Source organism: Pipistrellus hanaki, assembly GCF_964339955.1.
Source record: "Pipistrellus hanaki genome assembly, chromosome: 2".
NCBI lineage: Eukaryota > Metazoa > Chordata > Mammalia > Chiroptera > Vespertilionidae > Pipistrellus > Pipistrellus hanaki.
This window is the reverse complement of record NC_140504.1, coordinates 173,905,655-173,929,532: the sequence shown is the minus strand read 5'-3', so window position 1 is coordinate 173,929,532 and position 23,878 is coordinate 173,905,655. Positions and strand designations below refer to the sequence as shown.

The window sequence follows — 23,878 nt, the reverse complement described above, 5'->3', positions numbered from 1 at the left end:
GCAGAGAGAGTGGCGGCATTTCTGTCCAAGAAGGCCAGTGCAGTCTATGAGGCATTTTACAGCTACGACAGGAAATAGCAATGTCAGCAGTGGTGTCATCTTTGGACACGAAGGACAGGGATTCAGTGCCATGAACGGTCAGTTAAATTGTAATTGGAGTGAACTGTTCCTCTGCAGACCATAATGTTCTTTAGCTGCAGCCAAATGGCGTTCAAGAAAGGGAGGCATTTTTTATTTTTTTGAAATGTCAAAGAAATTATTTCCAATTTGGTGCTCACAACCAGAGATCTAATGATCAGTGGAAATGAGAAGCAAACAAATTAGCACTAATGGAAAATGGCTTTTGGAAAAGAGGATTTAATTTATAGTCAACTGGTCATGGCATGCAGCATGCAGTAAAAGTCAGCTTCACCAGCTTGATCATCAGAACTGGAGCACACATGGAAAGCCAGAGAAAAAATATATGGATGCCATCGTGCTTATTGGACTCTCTCTGTAAGTGGCAGCCAATTAAAATAGTCATTATTTTACCCTGGAGAGAAAATGGTCTGAATAATCAAAGCACATGAAATTAAAATCCGGATTAGGAACCTCGGTCCAAATTGGTTTGTTTGTGGCCTTCTGACCTTGGCAAGATCTTCTGCAAGGATGACAAGCCTACTTTGTCTTCAGCCCAGAGTGGACTCTGTTTTTTAATTTCCTTTCCATCTTCAGAGGTGATTAATAAATCTGGACCCATCTATAAATCATTTCTATAGCAGCCAAATGGTACTCTTTCATGCAGGCAAACTAAAATTATAGAATCTCAAAATCTCAGCTCTTAAGCCAAAGGTCCTTAGCAACGGGCAAGAAGAGGTATTAAAAAATCAGGTCTTGTTTCTAAAAAAAAATCTCTCCTCCCCACTTCCCCAAATCAAAAGACATGTTTCTGAAAGCAAGAAGCCTGCAGGGCATGGCTGCCAGCCTGGCCCCCTGTCCCCAGATGGCCTTGGAGACAAGGCAGTCACTGTGGCCATTGCTGCAAGTTTCACCTACAGAATGGGACAGAGGCATCCTCCTTGGCTCCCACTCCCACTCCTCACTCAGCTCCTCGTTCAGAGAGAGAGAGAGGGGAGGAGTCAAGGAGGGAGAGGAAGACAGAGAAATAAACATTCTTCTTCCAAACTTCAGCCTGAGCTAAGGAGGGTGTGCCCTGGTCCTTACTTCCACCTCAGGGCAAATGCATTACAACTTGTCACTTCCTTCTCACAGACTCCCTAGCTTCTGCTCCTGACTCCCACCCTCCTTACAGACCCCTCTTGCCACCCATTTCTTCCCCACAGCTGCCTTTCCTTCCACCCTCTCCTCATAGACAAACCTCCTCCCCATCTCCTTCCTGCAAAACCCTCTGCCTTCATCCTCTCCCCAGACCTACCCTCATTTTCCAACCAGATCTGACTTTTCCTCTCCCCAAGTCTCACTTCTGCCCTCACGCTCTCCCCACAAAATGTAACTCTTTAGGTCAACCACAACCCCTCACCCACAGTCTCCTCATCCCTTCATTGCTCTATGCTTCATCTCTCTTGACGACTTGATTTCCTACCTTTGCTTCCCTTCCCAACCGTACTCTGCCCTTGAAAGCCTTTGTTCCTGATCAGGAATGTCTCCTCCGCTCTGAGCCTCTCCAGTCTCTCTGCCTACCTCCAGTCTCTCTGCCTCTCCAGCCCAGAAACCTGCCTCCGTTCAGGGGTGCCACTTCTGCATGCCCTCCCTGGGCTCTTATCCCCCAAGGACGTCAGGGTTGAGAGGGGGACTAGTGTCTCCTCACCAAAGCCCAGCCCAGCTCCTTATTTCATCACCTTCTTTAAAACTTTTGCTGAGGGTCATGCCATGCAGCTGTATTGACCTTTACCCCTCCTCATGCTGTTCATCTACAGATTCCAGAACAACCCACTTCATTCAAGGACTTCGGTACCTAGTTCACAGGCATCCTCTTCCCTTTTCCCTCAAGTCCTACCATCATCCAGGAAGATTTTAACGGTCATGTCTACACCCTGAATGTCTTTCGTACTTCAGCCACCCACTCCTATGGCCACACCCTGGACCTCATCATCACTTGGAACTAATCCAACGTCATCACTCCACTTTCTTTTTAAAAAATAAGACTTAAAAAAAGAAAAAAAAATATAAGCATATATATTATTTTCCTGTATTTTATTAAGCTGCACCATGTGTTTTGAGAATCTATAAATATATATTTATTGATTTCGAAGAGGGAGAGCGAGATAGAAACATCAGTGATGAGAATCATTGATCAGTTGCCTCCTGCAGACCCTCTACTGGGGATGGAGCCTGCAACCCGGGCATGTGCCCTGATTGGGAATGGAACCTGCAACCTTTTGGTTTACGGGCTAACACACTAACCACTGGGCAACACAGGCCAGGGCTCATGCCACCTAAGTGAATTTCTCCACCAGTGCTTTGGATTCCTTATGTTATTTTTCTTCCAGGAATGCCACTTTCTCAGTTATCTCTCTTTCTCTATAAGTTTTTTTCCTTTATCTGGATCCATGCCAACAGCATTTCTCCCATCTGAATAAAAACTTGTGTCTCCTTCCAGCTATTGCCATCTTTCTTTTTTCTCCTAAAGAGCCAACCATCTTGAAAGTGTATTTGTTACATGCAATCTTTGCTTTCTCATCTTCCCACCTACTTCTCAGCTCACTGTAATTTGACCTCTGCTTCCAGAACCAACAACTTCCTTGTTTCTAAATCCAGTGGATTTTTTCAGACCTTATTTTATTAGTCATCAGCCTTCAACACTTTCCTCCCGGGGCTTCTGATATACCACATTCTACTTCTGAGTATCTTACTGTTCTGGACACTTCATCTCAGTTGCCTTTGCAGATTCACTCCCCTTTGTCCTCAGGCTTCAGTGTTTCTTAGCGATCTGTCCTCAGCCCTCTTCTCTCCTGATTCTACACATGCTCTCTGGGCCAGTCAATCCACTGGTGTGGCAGCCATCTGTAAGGCAGTACCGACTGCCACCTTTCTATTTCTAGTTCTGACTTATCTTGCAAACTCCAGTCAGGCATTCATACTCAACTGCCTCCTGGACACCTCCACCTGGATGTCCCACTGGCACCTCAACTTTTGCCAGGCCCAGAACGTACCCTCTCCTAAAAACTCTGCTTCCTCTCCTTTCTGCTTTGCCCAAGCTAGAAGTTCAGAAATCATCCTTCATTTCTCCTACTTGCCTCACCAGGCACCAAGTCCAGTTCTTTTTAGCTCATAAGTGTCTAAGGAATCCATCCCCTCCCTCTTCATTCCTGAAACCTTTCCATGCTTTACGACCTCGTAATCTGTCCCCGTTGTTGAAACAACTTCCTAACTCGTCTCCCTCCTCCCAATCCCCAACCCATCCTCCACACTGATCTTTCTAAACCATAAACATGATTGTTACCCCTCTGCCAAAGCCCTGAGTGCCTCCCCACTGTTCTTAGGATAAGCTCTTGCACTCAACAGGAAAGACACTGGAAAATTTTTGCCACCAGTAAGATTTACCTATAAATTCAAGGCTGAGCTTGGCATCAAAGACCCTCCAGGATGAGCCTAACTGTTCTTCTAAGGTTACTGTCACATTCCTACTTCCTCTGGCCAGATGCTGATAATTTGTGGCACTCCTCAGTTTGAGTTCTTGTTGAGTCCTTTCTCCACAGGTCTTTCAAGGTCCAGCCATCCCCACTGCCATAATATCCCTTCAACACTCTCTGAGCTCACAGAGTTAATTTGGTTAACGAATAGTTTTCCTCCTCCTTTTAAGACTTATGGAGGTCAGGGTCAAAAGCTTAATCCTCACTAGAGCCCACCTACATAATAGGTGCTCCGTATTTGTTAAACCCATGGGTAAATGCAAGAAAACTGTATTGCTTAACCCCTTTGTGTCCCCTTCGAATAGAGCATTCTCCAAAGTCTTCCTCTCTAGTTTTCTCCTACCCACCCCATCAGTCAGAACATGCCTCGCTCCACTGAGCGGAGGATGGGCCGGCACGCGCCCCCTAGGCCGTTTGTACGGTTTTCTACCTTCCGTTGTCGGAGCTGCGATAATAGGGGGTCGTAGAGGTAGCGAGACGAGGTATATCAAAGGGCACTGTCCACCCCGTAGGGGAACATGCGGTAGAGAAAGGAGACCTCTCTCCACTCCCAGAACAGAGCAACTCTCACGCAGACCCTCTTACCTACACAGGAGGGCGGGAACTCTTCCTGACCGGCGTCCAGGCTGACCAATAGCCTAACCCACATCAAGCAAGTCAGCCAATAGCTGCGGGCCAGGGATAGAGCGGGGCGGGGCGTGGTTGCTAAGGGCCGAGCTAGTGGGGCGCGGCCAGAGGCTCCGCGAGAGGCTCGGTGGTTGCTAGGGTGGGAGGTCACAGAGCGCGCTCAGGGATTGGGCGGCGTGGGGCGAGGTGGGCGGTGATTGGGCAGTGTCAGGGAGGCGCCGGGGTGAGGTGCGGGCGCGCGAGCGGGAGTTCCGGCGGCAGGCCCGTGCTGAGGGCCGGCACCGTTCACCATGGCCTCGGCGGAGCTGGACTACATCATTGAGATCCCGGATCAGCCCTGCCGGAGCCGGGGTATGGAATGAGGGTTGGCCCCGTCGTGGGGAGGGGACCCAACGAGTCTGTGGGTCGCGAGCTCAGCGGTGGCCCCGCCCCTCGCGGCCCCGCCCCCTCGCGGCCAGCCCCCTCGCAGGGTCCCGCCGGTCCGGGACTCGGTCCAGCTCAGAGAGCTCCGCCCCCTTGTAAGCCCCGCCCCCGGGCACTCAACCTGTCGGAGCCTCTTGCCTTCCCTGCGGTCTCTGCTCTTTTGGGGTCCTTTTTTTTTTTTTGTCTTTTCAATCGGAGTTTTCAAGGTCACGCTCTCGTTTTTCTCCTGGTAGCTGAAGGCGGGGAGGGCAGGGGCCCTTCTGATTCCTTTGTTTGGGGTCGGGCTTCCCACGTCTAGCCTTTCTGGTTCCGCCCACTATTTCTCCGCCTCCCCGACCCCCAACCGGGGACTTCGCAGGAGCCGGGGACACCCAACCCTCATCCCTCCGTCCTCTCTACTCTCAACTGCTGTGGTCAAGGGAGCAGCCCCAGCCCCCTGCCGCCAGAGAGTAGTCGGTTCACATCCTGACTCCTCCCTTGAGTAGCTGGATGCTCTTGGTTAGGCCACCCCCTCCAAACCTCAGTTTCCTCTTCTGCAAAACGGGCATCCCGGTAGTGACCTCCCTCAAAGGGTGGTTGGTTGCACAACTGGGATTGTTTGTGTGGAGGACCCAGCATAGTGCCTGGAATGGAGTGAGTTTAGTGATCAGCATTATTCTTCTCCCTGTAGTCATCTCGTTAAAGAAAGGTGTGTGGGAGGCTCCCTAAAATGAGTAGCTTGTGGAGTGGGCCTGGGTCCTTGGCCGTGGGAGTAGGATTAGGGGCCCAGAGAATGGAAGGTTGGGCCCTGACTCGGAATTATGGAGGAGGAGCCTTGAAGGTACACGCCAGCCTAAGCCCGGCATGTCTCTCCCTGCATCGCTCCCCATCGCCTTCACGCCTCCAGTCTCCCTGCCACAGCTCAGCCTCCTCGGCAGAGGTTTGATCTGATCACGGCTCTGTGTAAAACCCTTCATTGGCTCCTTATTGCCCTCGGGATAAATCAAGTCCAGATTCCTTAATACGGCTTTCAAAGGCCTTCGTGATTTATCAGCCCCTGCTTGCCTCTCTGGTCAGCATGTCCTTCCACTGTTCAATTTGAGCTTTATGTTCTGGCAACCGAACTGCTTGTGATTCCCCACACATTTCTTGCTTCTGTTTCCTGTGTCTGGAATGCCTTTCCCCTCTGCCGCCCCACACCGCTCCATCATCATTCAAAGCTCAGCTCAGGTGGTGCTTCCTTCAGAGAGACTTCCTGGACCCCTCCCGTGGCATCTGTGTGCCTCGGTTGGGGTCTAAGAGAGGAGGGCAGCCGCTGGGCTCCCACAGAACAAATGGCCGCGGACCAGCTCTCTTTCCCTAGAGCTGGGCTCAGGGGCACCTGATCTGTTGGCTTAGGGCTCTTTGGGCTAACACAGTGGTCGGCAAACTCATTAGTCAGCAGAGCCAAATATCAACAGTACAACGATTAAAATTTCTTTTGAGAGCCAAATTTTTAAAACTTAAACTTCTTCTAACGCCACTTCTTCAGAATAGACTCGCCCAGGCCGTGGTATTTTGTGGAAGAGCCACACTCAAGGGGCCAAAGAGCCGCCCGTGGCTGGCGAGCCACAGTTTGCCAACCATGGGGCTAATAGATGTAAAAGTGCTTTTGGAAAGTTTTGGCATCAGGGGGAGATGAAGACAGTTAATATTCTTTAAAAAAATATTTTATTGATTTTTTACAGAGAGGAAAGGAGGGGGAGAGTTAGAAACATCGATGAGATAGTATCATCGATCAGCTGCCTCTTGCACACCTCCCACTGGGGATGTGCCCGCCACCCAGATACATGCCCTTAACTGGAATCGAACCCGGGACCCTTCAGTCTGCAGGCTGACGCTCTATCCATTGAGCCAAACCGGTTTCGGCCAGTTAATATTCTTGTCCTTGGAGAGCCTACAGCTGCATGGCCAGGAAGGCAGAAGTTCTCTCTCAGCCCACATGGCAGCCTGGTGGTCTTGGTTAGTATTTCAGATCTACCTCTTCCTGGATCGGTGGCTTGGCAAGTTGTTGAACCTCTCCGATCCTCAGATTTCTCCCCTGTAAAATGGGAATAAAATAATAATGCCTACTGCAGGGATTGTGAGGGTTAACAGGATAGTGACTGGAAGTGTGTGCCTGACACGTTGTTGGTGTATTTTCTCTGCTTGAGGAGACTGGGTCCTAGAATGGAAAGAAATCTCAGGGGCCCCTTTGTCCTGCATCCTTCTGCTAGCGTGAGGGCATCTGTTCCACCAGCCCCTTCCCGGACAGCTTTCTCCCGAACATCCCGGCCTTTGGGAGGCAACTGGGATTGTTAGAAAGCCCTTCCCTTTCTTGACCCACCATAGGCCTTCCTGCCGTTTCCTTTCAGTCCAGCATTTTCTGTGTCCTGGCCTCGGAAGTGACTCATCCGCAGACTCCCGCTAGAGGGCTGTGGTTTCGGGAAGGGGTGAGGTTTACAAGCAGCTGGTTTCACAATGATGTAAGTGGAAGGCCAGAGGGTCGTGGTGGGTACAACCGTAATTTCTCTTCCTCTCTCAAGAGGACAGCTTCATGCCTTCCTCAGGTTTCTTCTCCCAGAGAGAGAGAGAGCTCCAGGGCCTTCCGCTGTCCGTCTCTGAAGTAGTTCTAACAGCCTCCTTGTGGATGCCCCAGAGCTGACGCCCCAGGTTGTAGGAATTCCCAGGAGGAGGAAACAGCACTGCGATCCCCTCAGTCCATTGGCTTCCCGCCTGCAGAGAGCTCCCCTCCAGGCTGACACGGCTCACACAGTGACAGTCTTTGGGGCCCCAGAGATTGTCCTCCAGATTTTGCATTTACTGTTAATGGTGGAGAAGTGTATAGGACAGTCATATTTGGTTTCTGGAATTGCTTTCCCCCATATTTGATCATCGTACCGCAGGGCCCAGCGCTGCAGGGAGTTGACAGAGAGGTGAGCAGCTGCTGCTGGCACAGCGGTTAGCAGGGAGGCAGCTGCAGACCCGGGTCATCCAGAGCCCAGGCTGGGCAGCTGCTCAGACCCCTCCTGGGAATCCCACCACGGGGTACATGGCTGCCCACGCCGAGGGGAGTGTGTCCGGCCTTTACCGAAGCCGTTCCCTTGACCTGGAATCTCTCACAACCCACCCCTCTTCTTCTCTGACCAGTGATCCCCGCACCCCCTAAATCCCCATTTTCATCTCATTTCTTTGGGGGAAATTCCTTGTCCCAGGTTATCCCAGATTTCAGCTCGGGAGCCTCGCTCCTAAGCTTTTGCATCAGCTCTCAGTTGCCATTTGGAAATGTTGCTTGAATACAGTTCCATTTCTAGGAAACAATTAAGGACACGCACAAAGAAAGAGGTGTCCAGTAAAGTTATTTTTATAATAGCAAAAAAACCTGGAAGCATCATGTCTAATAATGGGAGATTGGTCACCATAAATTACATTCTCTAGCTGCTCTGCAGCCACTAAAAAGAATGGTGTAGAAATATATAAACTGACAGGGAGAGATGTTCACAATATATTGCTAAATCGAAGAAAGCAGATTACAAAACAGCATGATTCCAATTTTATTAGATATTCATTTTCTCCTTTTCTACAGCGAGCATGCTTTTCTCCTGAAGTAATAATAATAATTTTGATTTATTGGACTCTTTCTCTATGCCAGGTGCCATGCTAAGCCCTTTATAAGTCATTTTCTTACTTAATCCTTTGCATTATTATCCCCATTTCACAGATAAGGAAATGAGAGCTTAGAGAACTTGCTCAAGATCTCCTTCCTAGCTATTAGTGGCAGAGCCAGAGATTTGAACCCAGCGATTGTTTCACATACTACGTACCCTTAGGTACTATGCTGCTCTCCTATGCTGTTATTTCAAAGAGTTAAAAAAGAGTACATTTAAAATAATTTGGTTTAAATATAGGAACTCTGAGACTCTAGAAAATATTTCTGGGCAGGAGACAATTTGCGTGTCCTTTTATTCTTCACGTTTAAAAAAGAAAACAGAGGTCCTTTGTGTGTTGATTCTGGCTTACAGATAAAAAGCTCATGATGTGCCACAGACACTTACGCCTTGTCAGCCCTTCCCTTTGTCATGGCCGTATGCCCCCGGGGTGTGCACAATCTAATTTATGCTCCAGTTTTATGACTTGAAGTGTTGTACAATATGTGTATCTGTAATTCCCGCATTATTGGTGTCAGTGTTGTTTTGTTGAGAAATTCTAGAGGACAGGGAGCCCGTGAGATTAAATTGTTTGTGTGGTGCTCGGAAAGGGCCAGGGTTGAAAGGAATACTTCTGCCAGGCTTGATCTCTGTGAGGACTCAACTGCTTCGGCTCTCTGAAACGCCCTCCCCCATTTTGAAAAATAACATTTTAACTCTTACTGCAAAAGTGATACATACTCATTTTAGAATATGGGTAAAAAATACTGTGAAAAAACAGTTGCCTCTAGTCCCAGAAATAATTGCTGTTAATCTTTGATGTATTTTTCTGTGCATATATGTTTGTGTGTGTGTTTGTGTATACATATACAATATATGCATATATACAAATATAAATATGTGTATTCTGTTGTTTATACTGCCTTTCAACTTGCTTTTTCACTTAATATATTACTTTTCCTTTTTTAAATAATAGCATTATTGAGATATAATTCATGTACCATAACATTTACCCTTTTAATATGTACAATTCATTGGCTTTCACACAATTGTGTAACCATCACCATTGTCTAATTCCAGAACATTTTCAGCACCTCAACAAGTAAGCCTGTGCCCATGAATACTTCCGCATTTCCCCTCCCTTTAGCTGCTTGAAACCGCTGATCTACTTTCTGTCAATGGGTTTGCCTGTCCTGGACATTTCATATAAATGAAATCATGCAATATATGGTCTTGTGGCGGGCTTCTTTCACTTAGCATTTGTTTTCGAAGTTCATCCATGTTATAGCATGTATCAGTACTTCATTCTTGTTATGACAAAATAGTATTTCATGGTATGGATATCACATTTTGTTTAACAATTTATAGGTGATAGACATTTGAATTACTTCCCTTTGGCTATATTATAAAAAGCCAGTGCTGTAACACCATAGCAACCAAATGACGGGTCATCATGATGTGCCTGGAGCACCTCTCGGTCCCTCCCCCTGGCCCACAAGCTCTGATCGCAGCAAGGCTGGTGGGAGGGTGGGTGGGTGGGTGCAGTGAGGTGGGCACAGCCAGGCGGGTGCCCCAGGCGTGACGAGATACGTGCATGTGGGCGCGGCTGTGAGCTTGGTGAGGCTGCGCAGATGGGCGGAGCTGCTCGATTTCAAGTGCTGGGCCTCTAGTTATGAATAAAGCTGTTATGAACATTTGTGTACAGGCATTTTTGTTGACGTATGTTTTCACTTCTCTTGGGGGTGTAAAACTAGGAATGGAAGCACGGGGTCATATGCTAACTCTATGTTTAATTTTTTTGAGGAACTGCCAAACTTTTTTCAAAGTGGCTGCACCTTCTCAACAGCAGTATATGAGGGTCCTGACCTCTTCATATCCTCACCAGTTACTATCTGACTTTTTTTTTTTAATATATTTTATTGATATTTCACAGAGAGGAGGAAGGGAGAGAGATAGAGAGCTAGAAACATCGATGAGAGAGAAACATCAACCAGCTGCCTCTTGCACACCCCCTACCGGGGATGTGCCCGCAACCAAGGTACATGCCCTTGACTGGAATCGAACCTGGGACCTTTCAGTCCGCAGACCGACGCTCTACCACTGAGCCAAACCGGCTTCGGCTACTATCTGACTTTTTAAAAATTTAAAAAAATATATATTTTATTGATTTTTCACAGAGAGGAAGGGAGAGGGATAGAAACTTGGAAACATTGATGAGAGAGAAACATTGATCAGCTGCCTCCTGCACACCCCCTACCTGGGATGTGCCCACAACCAAGGTACATGCCCTTGACTGGAATCAAACTTGGGACCTCGCAGTCCGCAGACCGACGCTCTATCCACTGAGCCAAACCGGTTTTGGCTGACTTTTAAAATTTTTATTAATTCTCAACCAAGGGATGAGGATATTTTTTCCATTGATCCTTAGAGAGAGTGGAAGGGATAGAGAGAAACATCAATATGAAAGACATGTCGATTGGTTGCCTCCCACACACGTTCCAACTGGGGGTGAGGATCAAATCTGCAACCCAGATATATGCCCTTGACTGGGAATCAAACCCGAGATCCTTTAGTGTTCAGGCCAATGCTCTAACCCACAAGGCCCGCGGGCCAAATCCAGCCCGCCAGGCCTTGCAATGTGGCCCGCACCGCGCTGTCATCACTGCACTCCGCTGTCAGTTTATGACATTGTCAGTTTATGACTGTTCAGTAAACCATTCGGCCCGCGATTTAGGCTGGATTTTAGATTTTGGCCCCTTCTCTGATTGAGTTCGACACCCCTACACTAACCATTGAGCACACTGGCCAAGGCACTATCTGACTTTTTTTATTATAACCATAATAGTGGGTATAAGATAGTATCTCATTGTGGTTTTGATTTTCATTTTTTTTTTTTTTAATATGAACTTTTTTTTTTTTTAAATATATTTTATTGATTTTACACAGAGAGGAATTGAGAGGGACAGAGAGTTAGAAACGTCGATGAGAGAGAAACATCGACCAGCTGCCTCTTGCACATCCCCTACTGGGGATGTGCTCGCAACCAAGGTACATGCCCTTGACCGGAATCGAACCCGGTACCTTTCAGTCCGCAGGCCGACGCTCTATCCACTGAGCCAAACCGGTCCCAGCCAGATTTTCATTTTTCTAATGCTTATGATGTTGAGCATCTTTTCACGTACTATTGGCCTTTCATATGTCTTTTTTTGTTTCATATGTCTTTGGAGAAGTGTTTCTTTAAGTCTTTGCCCATTTTAAAATTAGGTTATTTGTCTTTTTATTGTTGAATTGTTAATAGGTTTTTTTTGTTTTTTTTTAAAAATATATTTTATTGATTTTGTACAGAGAGGAAGGGAGAGAGATAGAGAGCCAGAAACATCGATGAGAGAGAGTCATCGATCAGCTGCCTCTTGCACACCCCCTACTGGGGATATGCCCACAACCAAGGTACATGCCCTTGACCGGAATCGAACCCGGGACCCTTCAGTCCCCAAGCCGACGCTCTATCCATTGAGCCAAACCGGTCCCGGCTGTTAATAGGTTTTAATATATCCTGGATCCAAGCCCTTTGTCAGATACATGATGTGCAAATATTTTCTCCCATTCTGTGGATTTTGTGGTAGTTAATTCTCACCTGGGATACTCCTTCATTGATTTTTAGAGTGAGTGGAAAGAGGAAGAGAGAGAGTGAGAGAAACACCTCACATTGATTGGCTGCCTCCCACACGGGGATCCAGCCAGCAACCAAAGTGTGTGCCCCTGACTGGAATCGAACCAGGGACCCTTCAGTCTGTGGATCAACGCTCTAATCACTGAGCCAAACTGGCTAAGATTTTTTTTCTTCTCTTTTTGATGGTGTCGTTTGAAATACAAAAGTTCAATTTAGATGAAGTCCCAATTTATTTACTTTTTCTTTTATTCTTTATACTTTTGCTCATGTCTAAGAAACTGTTGCCTTATTCAAGGTCACAAAGATGTATTCCTATAACTATATTTTTTTAACTAAAAGAGTTGACCATTTTATTTTCACTTTTCACAATACAAACGAGAACTGCTTGTTTTACTCCCCTCTCTTAGATAGGGGTGACTTTTCCTTATCACGATGTTGGGAAACACCCGGAGTCGCAGCACCACGATCTCCGGGGAAGTACAACAAGTAATAGAAACCGATAGAAAGAGGCTCCCTCTCTCCTTATCTGTCTGGTTGAGTCATTCGGGGCCGAGCGGGCACCGTCATCCTTGGGGGCCCAGCCTCCTTGGCACGGGCTCTCCCTGGGCGGCCCCATTCCAGGAGCAGGTCCCACTGGCACCATCCCAGGAGGAGGAGGACCCATCATTGGCATCATGGAAGGCTCCCCCCCCATGTGGGGTGCTGGCTTCATACGAGGGCAGGGGGACCCGGAAGGCCGGGGGGCAGGAGGAGGAGCAGAGCGGAGGAGGAGGTGTCTCTCCTTGCGGAAATGCTGAGGTTGTTTTGTCATCAGGCTCTGAGCCAGCTCTTCCATCCGTTTTTGATAGTAGTTTTCACTGTTTCCTGCCACTGCAGTGCCGTTCCCAGATGGAGGTGTGTGTCGCAGTGGTCACAATAAAGCTTAAGCATGTTCTGCAGGCCTTGGCCACGTGTGACTATGTCGCCGGAAATGACGCACACAGCCAGCCATGCCAACCTACTCCCATATTTTATCCTGTTTTATCTCTTACTTGTTGTGTCTGTGATCTGCTTAACATTTTATTAATATTTCCATGAGACATTTTTCTTTCTTAGAAGTGGAATCACTAAGTCAGATTTTATATATTTTGGAGACTGTTGACACTTTTGTTCCAAAATGGTTGTGACTCTCTTCTCCCTGTCGTTTCCCTCCCCGTCCTCCCTGCCTCCCTCGGCTCTGGCTCGGTCTCTGCCATCTCTTGCCTTGCCTGATACCATAGTCTTCGGCCTGTTCCTGATGGACACTTTCGGGGCAGCGAGGAGTGCAGTGGCCGGGGATGGTGGGTGCTGAGACAGTGCCGAGAAGGGCCATCTAACCCCTCTGGTGATGGGGGGTAGGGGTGAGGAGGGATGGGGAGGGCATCAAGGGGGGCGTCCTGGCAGTGAGCAGGGAGCGGACTCAGAGGTGGAGTGGGCATTAGCAGAGCATACGCATGGAGCGTCAGCATCAGCCGGGGAGCTCGGAGCTCGGGGAGGTCCCGGGGACGGAGGTGTGTGGCGCGGCGTCCAGGGATGGACGCGGGCTCTGCCACTTTGGCTGCATGTTCTTGCAGAGGAACTCATCCCCTCTCTGAGCTTCAGGTTTCTCCCCTGTAAGACGGAGACCGTAGCTAACAGGAGTAGCTCCTGGGATGGCTGCAGGACCAGCTGAGGCAGCACCTGGTGAGGTCCTGCGGTGTGAGCAGTCCCGAGGAGGGGCAGGTGGAGGTCAGTGTTGGGCCTCTTCATGCACAGAGGCAGCTGCGTGCACAGGCCTGGAGCCGAGCTCATAAACTGGCTGAGCTGGGGCCTCCGGCTTTGTTCCCCGGGGCTGGCTGAGAAAGGGCTTGTAAGCTGGTCTCCAGACCGCCTGGGTTTGGGTTCCAGCCTCGCTGCTTAGTTGTGTAATGTTGAGCAGGTTATTTGCCATCTCCATGGCTCCGTTTTTCATCTGTAACGTGAGACTAACAACAGTTTCTTGTTCCTAGGATTGCTGTGAAGACAAAGTGAGTTGATAGGTAAAGTGCTGAGAATACCGCCTGGCACATAATGCTCTTTTTGCTGTTGCTGTTTTTCTCTGTAATGGGAGAGGGGGGAGGGCAGGAGCTGGGAGAAACGTGGACTTCAGAGAGGTTTATGGTTTGGGAACAGGTGGGCCATGGCCGGCCTGGAGTGTGCGCGGGAGGCTGAGCCGGGCCTGTCTTCGGTGCCTGAGGGCAGTGGCTGGAGGCCGAGAGATGTCAGCGGCGGGAGGGGAGAGGAGCAGGGGCTTCCGCAGAGCGCAGGATCATGGTCCCGACGTGGCCGTAAATAACAGTAGCCATCGCAGTTACTCTTATGACTGGAAGGGGCAATGGGTAACGAGGAGAATGCCGCACGCTCCTTGGGTCCATCCTTCACAGCCAGTGTTCCTCCAGCGTGAGTGCCCGAATGTGCAGCCTCAGAGCTGGGCGCTGGGGTGTGGTGAAGAAAACGACATACCCAGTTCCCGCCTTCACGGAGCCTGCTGGCTGCGACATTAAACCAATATTCGTGGGAGTCGTTAATCAGAACAGATTGGATCATGCCGTCCCCCCAGTTCCGGAATCTCCTCTCGTTCTCTGCTGCTGTGGAATAAAGTCCCGACTCCTGAGCATGGCGTGCAGGCCCTCAGGACTGGGCCCAGTCCCCCTCTTGGCAGCTCTCCTGACGGTTGGTGCTGCTCCCTCACCTCGGCGGCTAGCCCCCGGGGCTGCTTGCTGTGCCCCAGACCGATTATAACGTCTCAGTAGCCCTGCCCCCTGCCCTCTCTGCCCCTGGCACGCTCCCGCTAGTCCTGCAAGGCCGGAACAGCAGTGCGTCTCCTTTGGGCGGCCTTTCCGGTCACTGTCCCTCAGCGTGCTCCCGGAGCACCTCGGGCTCTCTGGTTACAGCACTTCGCGTGTAGAATCCAAAGGGGCCGCCTGACTCCAGGGGAGGAGGTCATGCCGAAGGCTCTGGGTTCAGAGCGGGCACAGAAAGTAGGGCCCGGGGAGGAGAACGTGCTGGGGGGTGGGAGGTGCCCGCAGGTGGGCAGCCTTGAATGCCTGGCAGGCGTGGAGGGACCACTTCCCCCCGTCAGGACCATGACAGAAAGCTCGGGCTCTGGGAGTAGGAGTGTATTCATGGTGTCCATACACTGGGTTTCTTCATGGAGATGCGTATCTGGGGGAGAGCCATGCCTTTGTGAGTCGGTGAAGCCCGTTGTGCCAGTACAACCTGCAGTGGAGCAAAATGGAGTTAGAAGTCCCAGCCGTTGGAGAAGGGGCAAGTCCGAGGTCCAGCAGGAGCTGTCCGAACCTTCCCGGGTAGGTCTTAGGAAGCCAGCTGCTGGGTCTCGGAGATTCAAAGGCAGATCCGAACCAGCGCCGCTCCGGCGGAGGACAGGGGACACCAAGCCCAGTGAGGAGTGAGGGTGTTCAGAGGGGCCTGAGTTAGAGCCGTGGGAGGACCGAGGCCTGGCAGCTCCAGCTGCAGGCTGAGTTGCAGCCCAGCCCGGGATCCCCGTGGCGCAGGCAGTTAATCTCCGAAGGCGGGAGTCGCCACTGCGGGAGAGCAGGAACATTGAACTTTTCAATCACATTAATTTCCACAGGAAATTGTTGTCTTCCTTTTGTCCAAAGGTTAGTGATTTATATTTACCATCCTCTTAACTAGTCCTGAAATTTACTGTTGCCAGGTCACCACCGGCCTCCATAAATCTCAGGGTGGCAGCTGAACACAGCCAGGGGGCTTGATCCTCGGAAGGGCACAGCCCAGTCCTTTCGGGAGGCAGATAACTAGCCGTCCCTGCACAGAAGTCCCCCGGGAGGTGGCACTCCCTGGCAGGGGAAGCGAGATGGGCCCTGACTAACCAGGTAGCAGGGAGGCCCTGCAGGAGCAGGTACAGAGCAGACAGCTGGCTGGTGCTCACTCATCCCGGGAGGAGGCGTGCTTCCTGTTACGGACAGAGCTGGTGGATGGGGAGCAGGCGCCTGTGTGACCTTAGGCACCCTGACCACTCTGTGCCTCAATTTACTCATCCGTAATAACATTCCTCTGAGTGTTGTTATGAGGTTAAACCTCATTGAATATCAGCTAATACTCTCTGGCAAGACAGGGAGGTAGTTTGGAATGGGCCTCGGAGTCGATCTGCTCCCCCTCTCTGCTTACACTGTGCCACCATTTCTCTTCCTAAGACCCTCTTCTTCCAGCTGTTTGTGTAATTAGAACAGGGGCTGGCAAACTTTTTCTGTAAAGGGCCAACAAGTATTTTATGCTCTGTGAACCATAGGGTCTTTGTTGCAACTACTCAGCTCTGCTGCGTTATCATGAAAACAGCCATACACAAGAAGTAAATGAATATAGCCAATAAAACTTTATTTGTGGACACTCACATTTACATTCCTTACAATTTTCATGTGTCACAAAATACTCCTTTTGAATTTTTTTTTAAAAAAATATATTTTATTGATTTTTTTTACAGAGAGGAAGGGAGAGAGATAGAGAGCTAGAAACGTCAATGAGAGAGAGACATCGACCAGCTGCCTCTTGCACACCCCCTACTGGGGATGTGCCCGCAACCAATGTACATGCCCTTGACCGGAATCGAACCTGGGACCTTTCAGTCCACAGACCGATGCTCTACCACTGAGCCAAACCAGCTTCGGCCTCCTTTTGAATTTTTAAAATCATTTAAAAATGTAAAGAGTATTTTTATTTTTAGCTCATAGGTCATACAAAAACAGACCATGGCTGGCTTTGGCCTGTGGTTTGCCGGCCCCTGGATTAGAAGGTGAACTTGCATGGAGAAAGTATTCACTTTTCTCACCTGGGCTGTGTCTCTGAGTCACTAAAGAGAGTCTCAGGTGGGTTTTTCCAATGACCCTGCAGTGCCTGCCTCCCGAGAGGCCACCGGAAGCAGCGGGCAGAGGAGGGAGCCTGTGGGAGCCCGAGACCCAGGGGCTGGCAGTGCCTGGGCCGGCTGCCTTCTGCTCCCTGCCTGCAGCCAGTCACTCCACCCCCCATCCCCCACCCCGGCTCCAGTACTGATAGTAACCTGTCTGTTTCAGAGAACAGCCCAAGCCACGGTGGTTCTCGACAGCCCTTGGTGATTCTCTTGGGCTGGGGTGGCTGCACGGACAAGAACCTTGCCAAGTACAGCGCCATCTACCACAAAAGGGTGAGTACTGCAGGCTGCTTGCTGAGGTCCCGCTTGGGCTGCAGTGAAGATAGGAACAGGCCTGTGAGGAAGATGCTGGGGTCATGGGTCTTTGGTAGGTTTATCCCCTCGTTGTTGCCAGCTCTGTGGCCTGGTCTGTCTCCTTTAGCCCCTGACCTGCTTCCCCTTCCTCCCTCCCCATCCCCCACAGTGGACAGCTCAGCCCTGATGTGCTCCCTCCTCTTCCTCCGTCCCCATCCCCCACAGTGGACAGCTCAGCCCTGATGTGCTCCCTCCTCTTCTTCCCTCCCCATCCCCCACAGTGGACAGCTCAGCCCTGATGTGCTCCCTCCTCTTCTTCCCTCCCCATCCCCCACAGTGGACAGCTCAGCCCTGATGTGCTCCCAGTAGTGGAGTAGCCCAAACCTCAAGTTTCTGTTGGCTGATACTGCCTATCTGGGCAGCAGGAACCAGGGCTGGTGTGCTGGACCTTGGAGTTGGTGGTGCCAGTGGAGGGAAGTTGATGGATCAGGGAGCTTGTTAGGAGGTGGAATGGTAGATTAGTGAGCACTTGGGTGTGGGCACAGGGATAGGGAGGGGTCAAGGGTAATGCCGGGGTTCTGGCTGCGGCAGTTCCTGAGTAGAGGGCGGTGTTTTTTGAGACAAGGAACCCTGAGGAGAAGCCATAGGTCCTGGTGGATGAGCTTCCCCAGGGAGGGTGTAGAGGGCAAGGAGAGGAGGGCCTAAGACAGCTCTGAGTAGCCCAGAGCTAAAGGGGTGGAAAACGGAGAAGGTCCTATGAGGAGAGGAGGGGTGGCCAAAGAGGGACAAGAAGACCCAGGGAAGTTTGGGAATCCAGAGTCTTTGGGAAACGGCCACTGTAGAGGGTGAGAGGAAAGATGTTATGGAGGCAGAGGCACGGGGAGAAAGGGAGGGAGCAGAGCTGGGAAGGCAGAGAGCTGAGGTGGCAGGGCCAGTGGAGGGGTCGTCTGGGAAAGGACGGGAGCCTTTACCTGGTGGCTGGGAGGACAGGATGGGTTTGGAGAAAAATTTTTCTCAACTCCAAACTCCCACTGCTTTATTATTTAAAAGAAAATAAAACACAGTATTCTACCACCTAGCGATTACCTCTGTTTACACTTTAGTATATATCCTTTCAGCTTTTCTCTCTCTGTGTGTGTTTCTTTCCTCTACCTAAATGAGATCTATTGACTATACTATTTTACAGCCTACTTTTTTTCAGATTTTGATCTCCACCTTCTCATGTTAATAAATTCTCACCTAGTTTCCAGTCTACATTCAGATTCTCTAATAGTCCCCAAAGTGTCCTTTATAGCTGATTTGCCCAAATCAGAATCTAATTGAGGATCACCCATTGCATCTAATTCCTTGGCCTTCTTTTAAGTCTAGAACTTATTGAAGAGCCCGGGCTACCCAAGCATACATCTAGGAGAGTGTGATCCCAGATGCTGCTGGGAGGGAAGTACGAGGGGACTGAAAGCCTCATGGGCTAGACCAGTGGTCGGCAAAGTTTCAATCGCACTGTATGTGCGTGCCCTCATGTGGTATTTTGTGGAAGAGCCACACTCAAGGGGCCAAAGAGCCACATGTGGCTTGCGAGCCTCGGTTTGTCGACCACGGGGTTAGACCATTTGGCAGAAGATGACGACCTTCACAAGAGCAGGGCAGTCGTCATATTGGAGCCAGTGGAAGGGGAGCGGTGGAGAGGAGGGTGGCTGTCAGAATTTGTTTAGGAGCGTGAAGAAAAGGTGGGATAGAGTTAGAGGGGAACATGGTGTAAAGCAGAAGTTTTTTGTTTTTGTTTTTTAATGAGATTAGTCTGTGCAGGAGTCTAGAGAGAGGAAGAGCCTGGAATACAGGAGAGCGTGGTGAGGAGTGACAGAGCAGGGCCTTGTCCTGGGACTGAGCATGTGCAGAGATGGAAAGATGGTTGGCTTTGGGGGAGAGAGAAGAGACTGGGATCTGACATGCAGTGAGACCCAGGTCTTTGGTGCAGGGATTTCCGGGAGCATCTGACAGGGGAGGTGGCAGCAGAGATGCCAGGCATCTTGGAACCTCCCAGTGAAGCCCAGACCTGTGGGCACAGGGAAGCTCGGTGTGTGTGGGCCCTTCACAGGGAGTGTTGGGAATTCCCAGGGCGAGCTCTGTGTGAAGCACAGGGGATGTGGAGTTAGAGGGACGCCATGTGTGCCCTCAGAGATGGTGTTCACAAGAATTGCTGAGGTTATGTCCGAACCGACAGGTAGTTCTCCTGGGGAGGAGTATGTGTTCGCGTGCGCTCCCTCAAGTTAGTGCACCGTGAGCGTGTGTGCTCGCCATGGTATATGTGCTTGTGGGTGTGTGTTGGCAGCTGTGCTTCTCCGTGCACTCCCAGGTGCTGCGGTGGGTGCACCCTAGTGAGCGGTGGGCGCCTTGGTTGTCTGCACCCACGGGTGTGTGGTGGACGGGCTTTGTTTAGTCCAGGAGTCACATGTGTGGTAGTGAGGTGGGATGTGCTGTGTGTGGTTTGGGGGTGGGTGGGGAGACATTTCACATCCTCCTGGGGAGTGAGAACAGAGCACGCTGTGAAATTTCCATAGCTAAGGGCCCAGGTGGCACCAGGCCCCCCTCTGATGCCAGGGCCTTGGTAAGAGCAGTGCCAGGAGCAGTTGGGGCAAATGTCAGATTGGAGGGAGGAAGTCAAAAGTTACCTCAGCTGACCATCCCTGTTTGGTGATGGGTCATTCAAGGAGTAGTCCTGCCATCATGAATTACTGCTACTGTTAGTCGAGAAGTTACTTTGTGCCAGGTGCTGTTTGGGGCACTTGAGATACATTTTTTCATTTCATTTTCACCATAACCCTACGAGATGGATGGAAACACAGACTCAGAATTGAACCCAGCCCTGCCTGACCCTAGAGCTAGCCTAACTCTGAGGCCCTTAGTCCCTAGAACTAGTTAATGGGCGGGATTAGGACTCAGGCCTGGAGACTTGGTCCACGTATTTACGGGTACATCAACCTAGAGAGAATTTGGCTCAGATTTTAGAATTTGAGGAACAATAGTGCTTACTATACAGGGAATTTCAGGGCAAGTGGGAGGAATGATCCCAGGCCTTGGAACCAGATTTGATTGCCAGGCACCTGATGCCAGAAAGTATGGCCTGCTCTCTGGGCCCTGTAGGAAGGTAGCAGTGGCCAGAGACTGATCTGATGTGGGTCTGGCTCATGAGTGGCCTCTAGTGGTCAAGGCTGGGGCCTGCAGGCTGTGTCTCCTGTTGGGTCTTACCAGGTACCTACCTCCTTGTGCCTGGGAGGTAGACACAGTGCAGAGGGGAGGTACAGCCACAGGGTGTGGCCAGGCAGCAAGCTGAGTAGATGAGGGTGCAGGATCATGGGTGGGAGGGAGACAAAGTGGACCAGAGCGAGGAGACTTCCTTCTGCTCAGCTCAGATGTCTCCAAAGCACACTCTGGGCTCCAGGCCTCACGTACCATCCCGGGCTGAGGGGGCTTGGCCAATGTGAAGTGATGGTTCTTCAGCCTTCACTCTGGAAGGCACTGTGTCTGTGAGCGGTGAGCTGGGGCCCAGCTGCAGCAGGGCCCGGAGCACTGCTAGGCTTCTGCGCTCGTGGAAGTTGGAGCTGCTGGACGCCTCTGACCTTAGCTTGTACCCACCCCACCCTGTCCCTCCACAGGGCTGCATTGTGATCCGATACACAGCCCCGTGGCACATGGTCTTCTTCTCCGAGTCCCTGGGCATCCCTTCACTCCGTGTCTTGGCCCAGAAGCTCCTCGAGCTCCTCTTTGATTACGAGATCGAGAAGGAGCCCCTACTCTTCCACGTCTTCAGCAACGCCGGGGTCATGCTGTACCGATACGTGCTGGAGCTCCTGCAGACCCACCGGCGCTTCTGCCACCTGCGTGTGGTGGGCACCATCTTTGACAGCGGTCCTGGCGATAGGAACCTGGTGGGGGCCCTGCGGGCCCTGGCAACCATCCTGGAGCACCGGCCTGCTGCGCTGCGCCTGCTGCTCCTGGTGGCCTTCGCCCTGGTGGCGGGCCTCTTCCATGTCCTGCTCGCTCCACTCACCGCCCTCTTCCACACCCACTTCTACGACAGGCTCCTCGACGCGGCCTCTCGCTGGCCCGAGCTCTACCTCTACTCGAGGGCTGATGAAGTGGTCCTAGCCGGGGACGTGGAACGCATGGTGGAGGCACGCCTGGCACACCAGGTCCTGGTGCGCTCCGTGGACTTCGTGTCCTCTGCACATGTCAGCCACCTCCGTGACCACCCTACCTACTACACTAGCCTCTGCGTCAACTTCATGCGCAGCTGTGTCCACTGCTGAGGCCCTTGTCCCTCCCTCCTCACCTCTGCTCCAGAAATAAATGCCTGACACTCCTCACAACCTGTATCCATGGATGGGGTCCTCTTCTGGTTCCACTCCTTCCAGCCCTTTGGGACTTCGTGGTCTCCGGAGTAGAGAATTCCTTCGGGCACCGCCCGGGGAGACTGGTGGTCTGCCTACCCCAGGATCCCAGGTAGGGGCGGTGTGCCTGGGCATGTCTCTGCAGGAGCCTGTCAGTGTTGTGTTTGGAGAAGTGTAGCAGTCAGGCTGCTGATTCCTGTGGCTGTTAGGATTAACCAACTGGGGGGTGGGGGGGGAGGTGTTGATAATGAGCCCCAGGATTATTCTGATTCCTTGAATGGAAAGTGAACTTAGTGAGGAGGTGCCAGAGGGAAGGGTCGGGCTGGGGCAGGGACTGTGATCTCTGTTCCAAGGCCCCAGAAAGGCAAAGTCCCACAGCATGAAGCACCATTCGTATGGATCTCACTGGGCAGTTCACGCAGACTTCTCTGCCCTCGCAGCCAGGGAGTCTGAGTAGAAGCCAGATGGAGAGGTGAGGATGCAGCGGTGGTGGGCCTGCCCAGGTCCACCACACTGCCAGGAAGCCACTGGCTCCAGGAGAGCTGCAAAGTGAGTGTCTATTGGGCAGATGGAGTGGGGAGCAGAGCGAAGACAGCAGCACCCTATGGGAGCTGGGGCAGGTGGCCAGGAGCCCTGAAAACCAGACCCAGGGCGAGGGCCATTTGGCTGAAATAAACTCCCTCATCTCCTTGAGGGAGTCCCACTTGGATCCTCTCTGGGCAGGAGTGATGCCGTTAGTCTTAAAGTTCTGTATCACCTTTCATTTTTCAAGTCACTGCTGCACAGTGCTGGTACATAATAGGCATTCAATAAATATTTGTTGATTGAATGAGCTTACTGTGGTGATCAAGGGACTTGGGGGGCAGTGATGAGATTTGAAAGTTTGACCGGAAGTGAAATGGCTGGGAAAGCTCTGGGTGGGAGCTGAGCCCTGACATTCTCAGGCTGATGGGCTGAGGGACTCAGTTCTACTTACATCACGTCCGTTCTCTGGGACCTCTGGAACTGCTGGCAGGGGAGCCCTATGCTGTGGCTGCATTCCTAGCCATGGCCAACAGGTGGCAGTGCTGCCTGTGCCATGAGGTGGAGCTCAAGAATCCTCACCAGAGCAGGGTGAGCTTCAGGCCCTTGCTCTGGGTTAATGTCCCCTATTAGAGGGCGTATGGCCCCCAGGGTGGGAGTAATCAGCCCTCAAGGACCTACCGAGTCCCAGGCAGGGGGAGGGGAGAGTTGAGACCTGAAAGGAGCCAGCCTGATGGAACTAGGCATTGCCCACTTGTCTTCCAAACCTTAACCATCACTGTGGCTGTTCCACCTGGACAGGCCATACGTTCCTAGAATCTTGGCCTCAGGGTCCTTGTGTTCAGGTATTTGGAGCCATCAAGTTGGGCATGGAGCTCTGAAGAGCCTCCGCTGGCCTCGAACCAGGGTGATTTTTAGAGTGCAGGAGGCAGGAGTTGCCCACTGCACCCGATTCTGTAGTATGTACCGTGGGTACCCCTGAGATTGGTGTGTCCAAAGCAGCCAATTTGGGAAGATGATGGGTAGACCTGGCATGTGAGGAGTTGTAAATAGGAGTCTGGAGTTAATGGAAATACACTGGGTTTTAAATTTCAGAATCTTATTTTCTTAAAACAAGCTCTGTGGTGGGCATCATCTGCAGCTTTGAGCACTGCTGACCAGACACCAAGTGAGATGCTGATCACTCAGGGCAGGGGGCGGTCGTGGGATGACGTGACAAAGCAGCATCTCCAGTGCTAGCTGCCCAACCTCAGATGTCAGCCTTGAGGGTCCATTTTGGATAATAGGGGTTTCTACTGTTTCCCTTTGAGGACCAGGCAGTGGCTGTACTGGGCTGGGCTGCAGAACAGAAAAAGCCACGATGGTGCTGATAGTGATTCCATTTTTGGTCCCTGGATGTTTCAGGGGACTGGAAAGGGACAGAGGCTCGTTTTCACCCAAGCTTATAGCTGCCCCTTCCCGAGATTGGGGGCTAGAGCTTGCATCCCCTCTGTACCCCAAGCTCTGACCTCTTCTGTGATTAATGAGCTGACGATTCCACATCGATAAGGAATTAACCTGGAGCCCCCACCCATCAATAGTCAGGAGTCTAGGTCCCCAGCCCCACCCCCACAGATGTAGTGCTCGGGGTCCCTGAGCAGAGCAGACCAACCTTGTACTGCTTTACACACCCCAGCCAAGGCCTCCCCTGCACTGCTGCCAGGGATTAACCCCTTAGCTGTCTGTCTCCGCCCCATCACCCATCCCTCCCTGCA

General features: G+C 51.2%; 2 protein-coding genes across 2 annotated transcripts in view; one reads left to right on the top strand and one right to left on the bottom strand.

The window, feature by feature from the left end:
• The window catches only part of ARMH1 (armadillo like helical domain containing 1), a 37,422-nt gene extending 33,233 nt beyond the window's left edge, over nucleotides 1-4,189 (bottom strand). The window contains exon 1 of the mRNA XM_084874639.1: nucleotides 4,063-4,189. The gene's annotated coding sequence lies outside the window, so the exon portion shown is untranslated. The remainder of the gene's footprint in view (nucleotides 1-4,062) is intronic.
• A 255-nt stretch (nucleotides 4,190-4,444) lies between these two features.
• Nucleotides 4,445-22,435, top strand: TMEM53 (transmembrane protein 53). The gene is made up of 3 exons (XM_084872277.1): nucleotides 4,445-4,610; nucleotides 17,084-17,193; nucleotides 20,868-22,435. Exons 1-3 carry the CDS (start codon nucleotides 4,550-4,552, stop codon nucleotides 21,519-21,521), a joined length of 825 nt encoding a protein of 274 aa, XP_084728403.1. The 5' UTR covers nucleotides 4,445-4,549; the 3' UTR covers nucleotides 21,522-22,435.
• The last annotated feature ends 1,443 nt before the right edge of the window (nucleotides 22,436-23,878 follow it).

Bases quoted from the DNA above. Each gene is read 5' to 3' on its own strand.
- TMEM53 (XM_084872277.1), top strand. From the start codon at position 4,550: ATGGCCTCGGCGGAGCTGGACTACATCATTGAGATCCCGGATCAGCCC. The intron at 4,611-17,083 runs GTATGGAATGAG...TGTCTGTTTCAG, and splicing joins TCAGCCCTGCCGGAGCCGGG to AGAACAGCCCAAGCCACGGT. The intron at 17,194-20,867 runs GTGAGTACTGCA...GTCCCTCCACAG, and splicing joins GCGCCATCTACCACAAAAGG to GGCTGCATTGTGATCCGATA.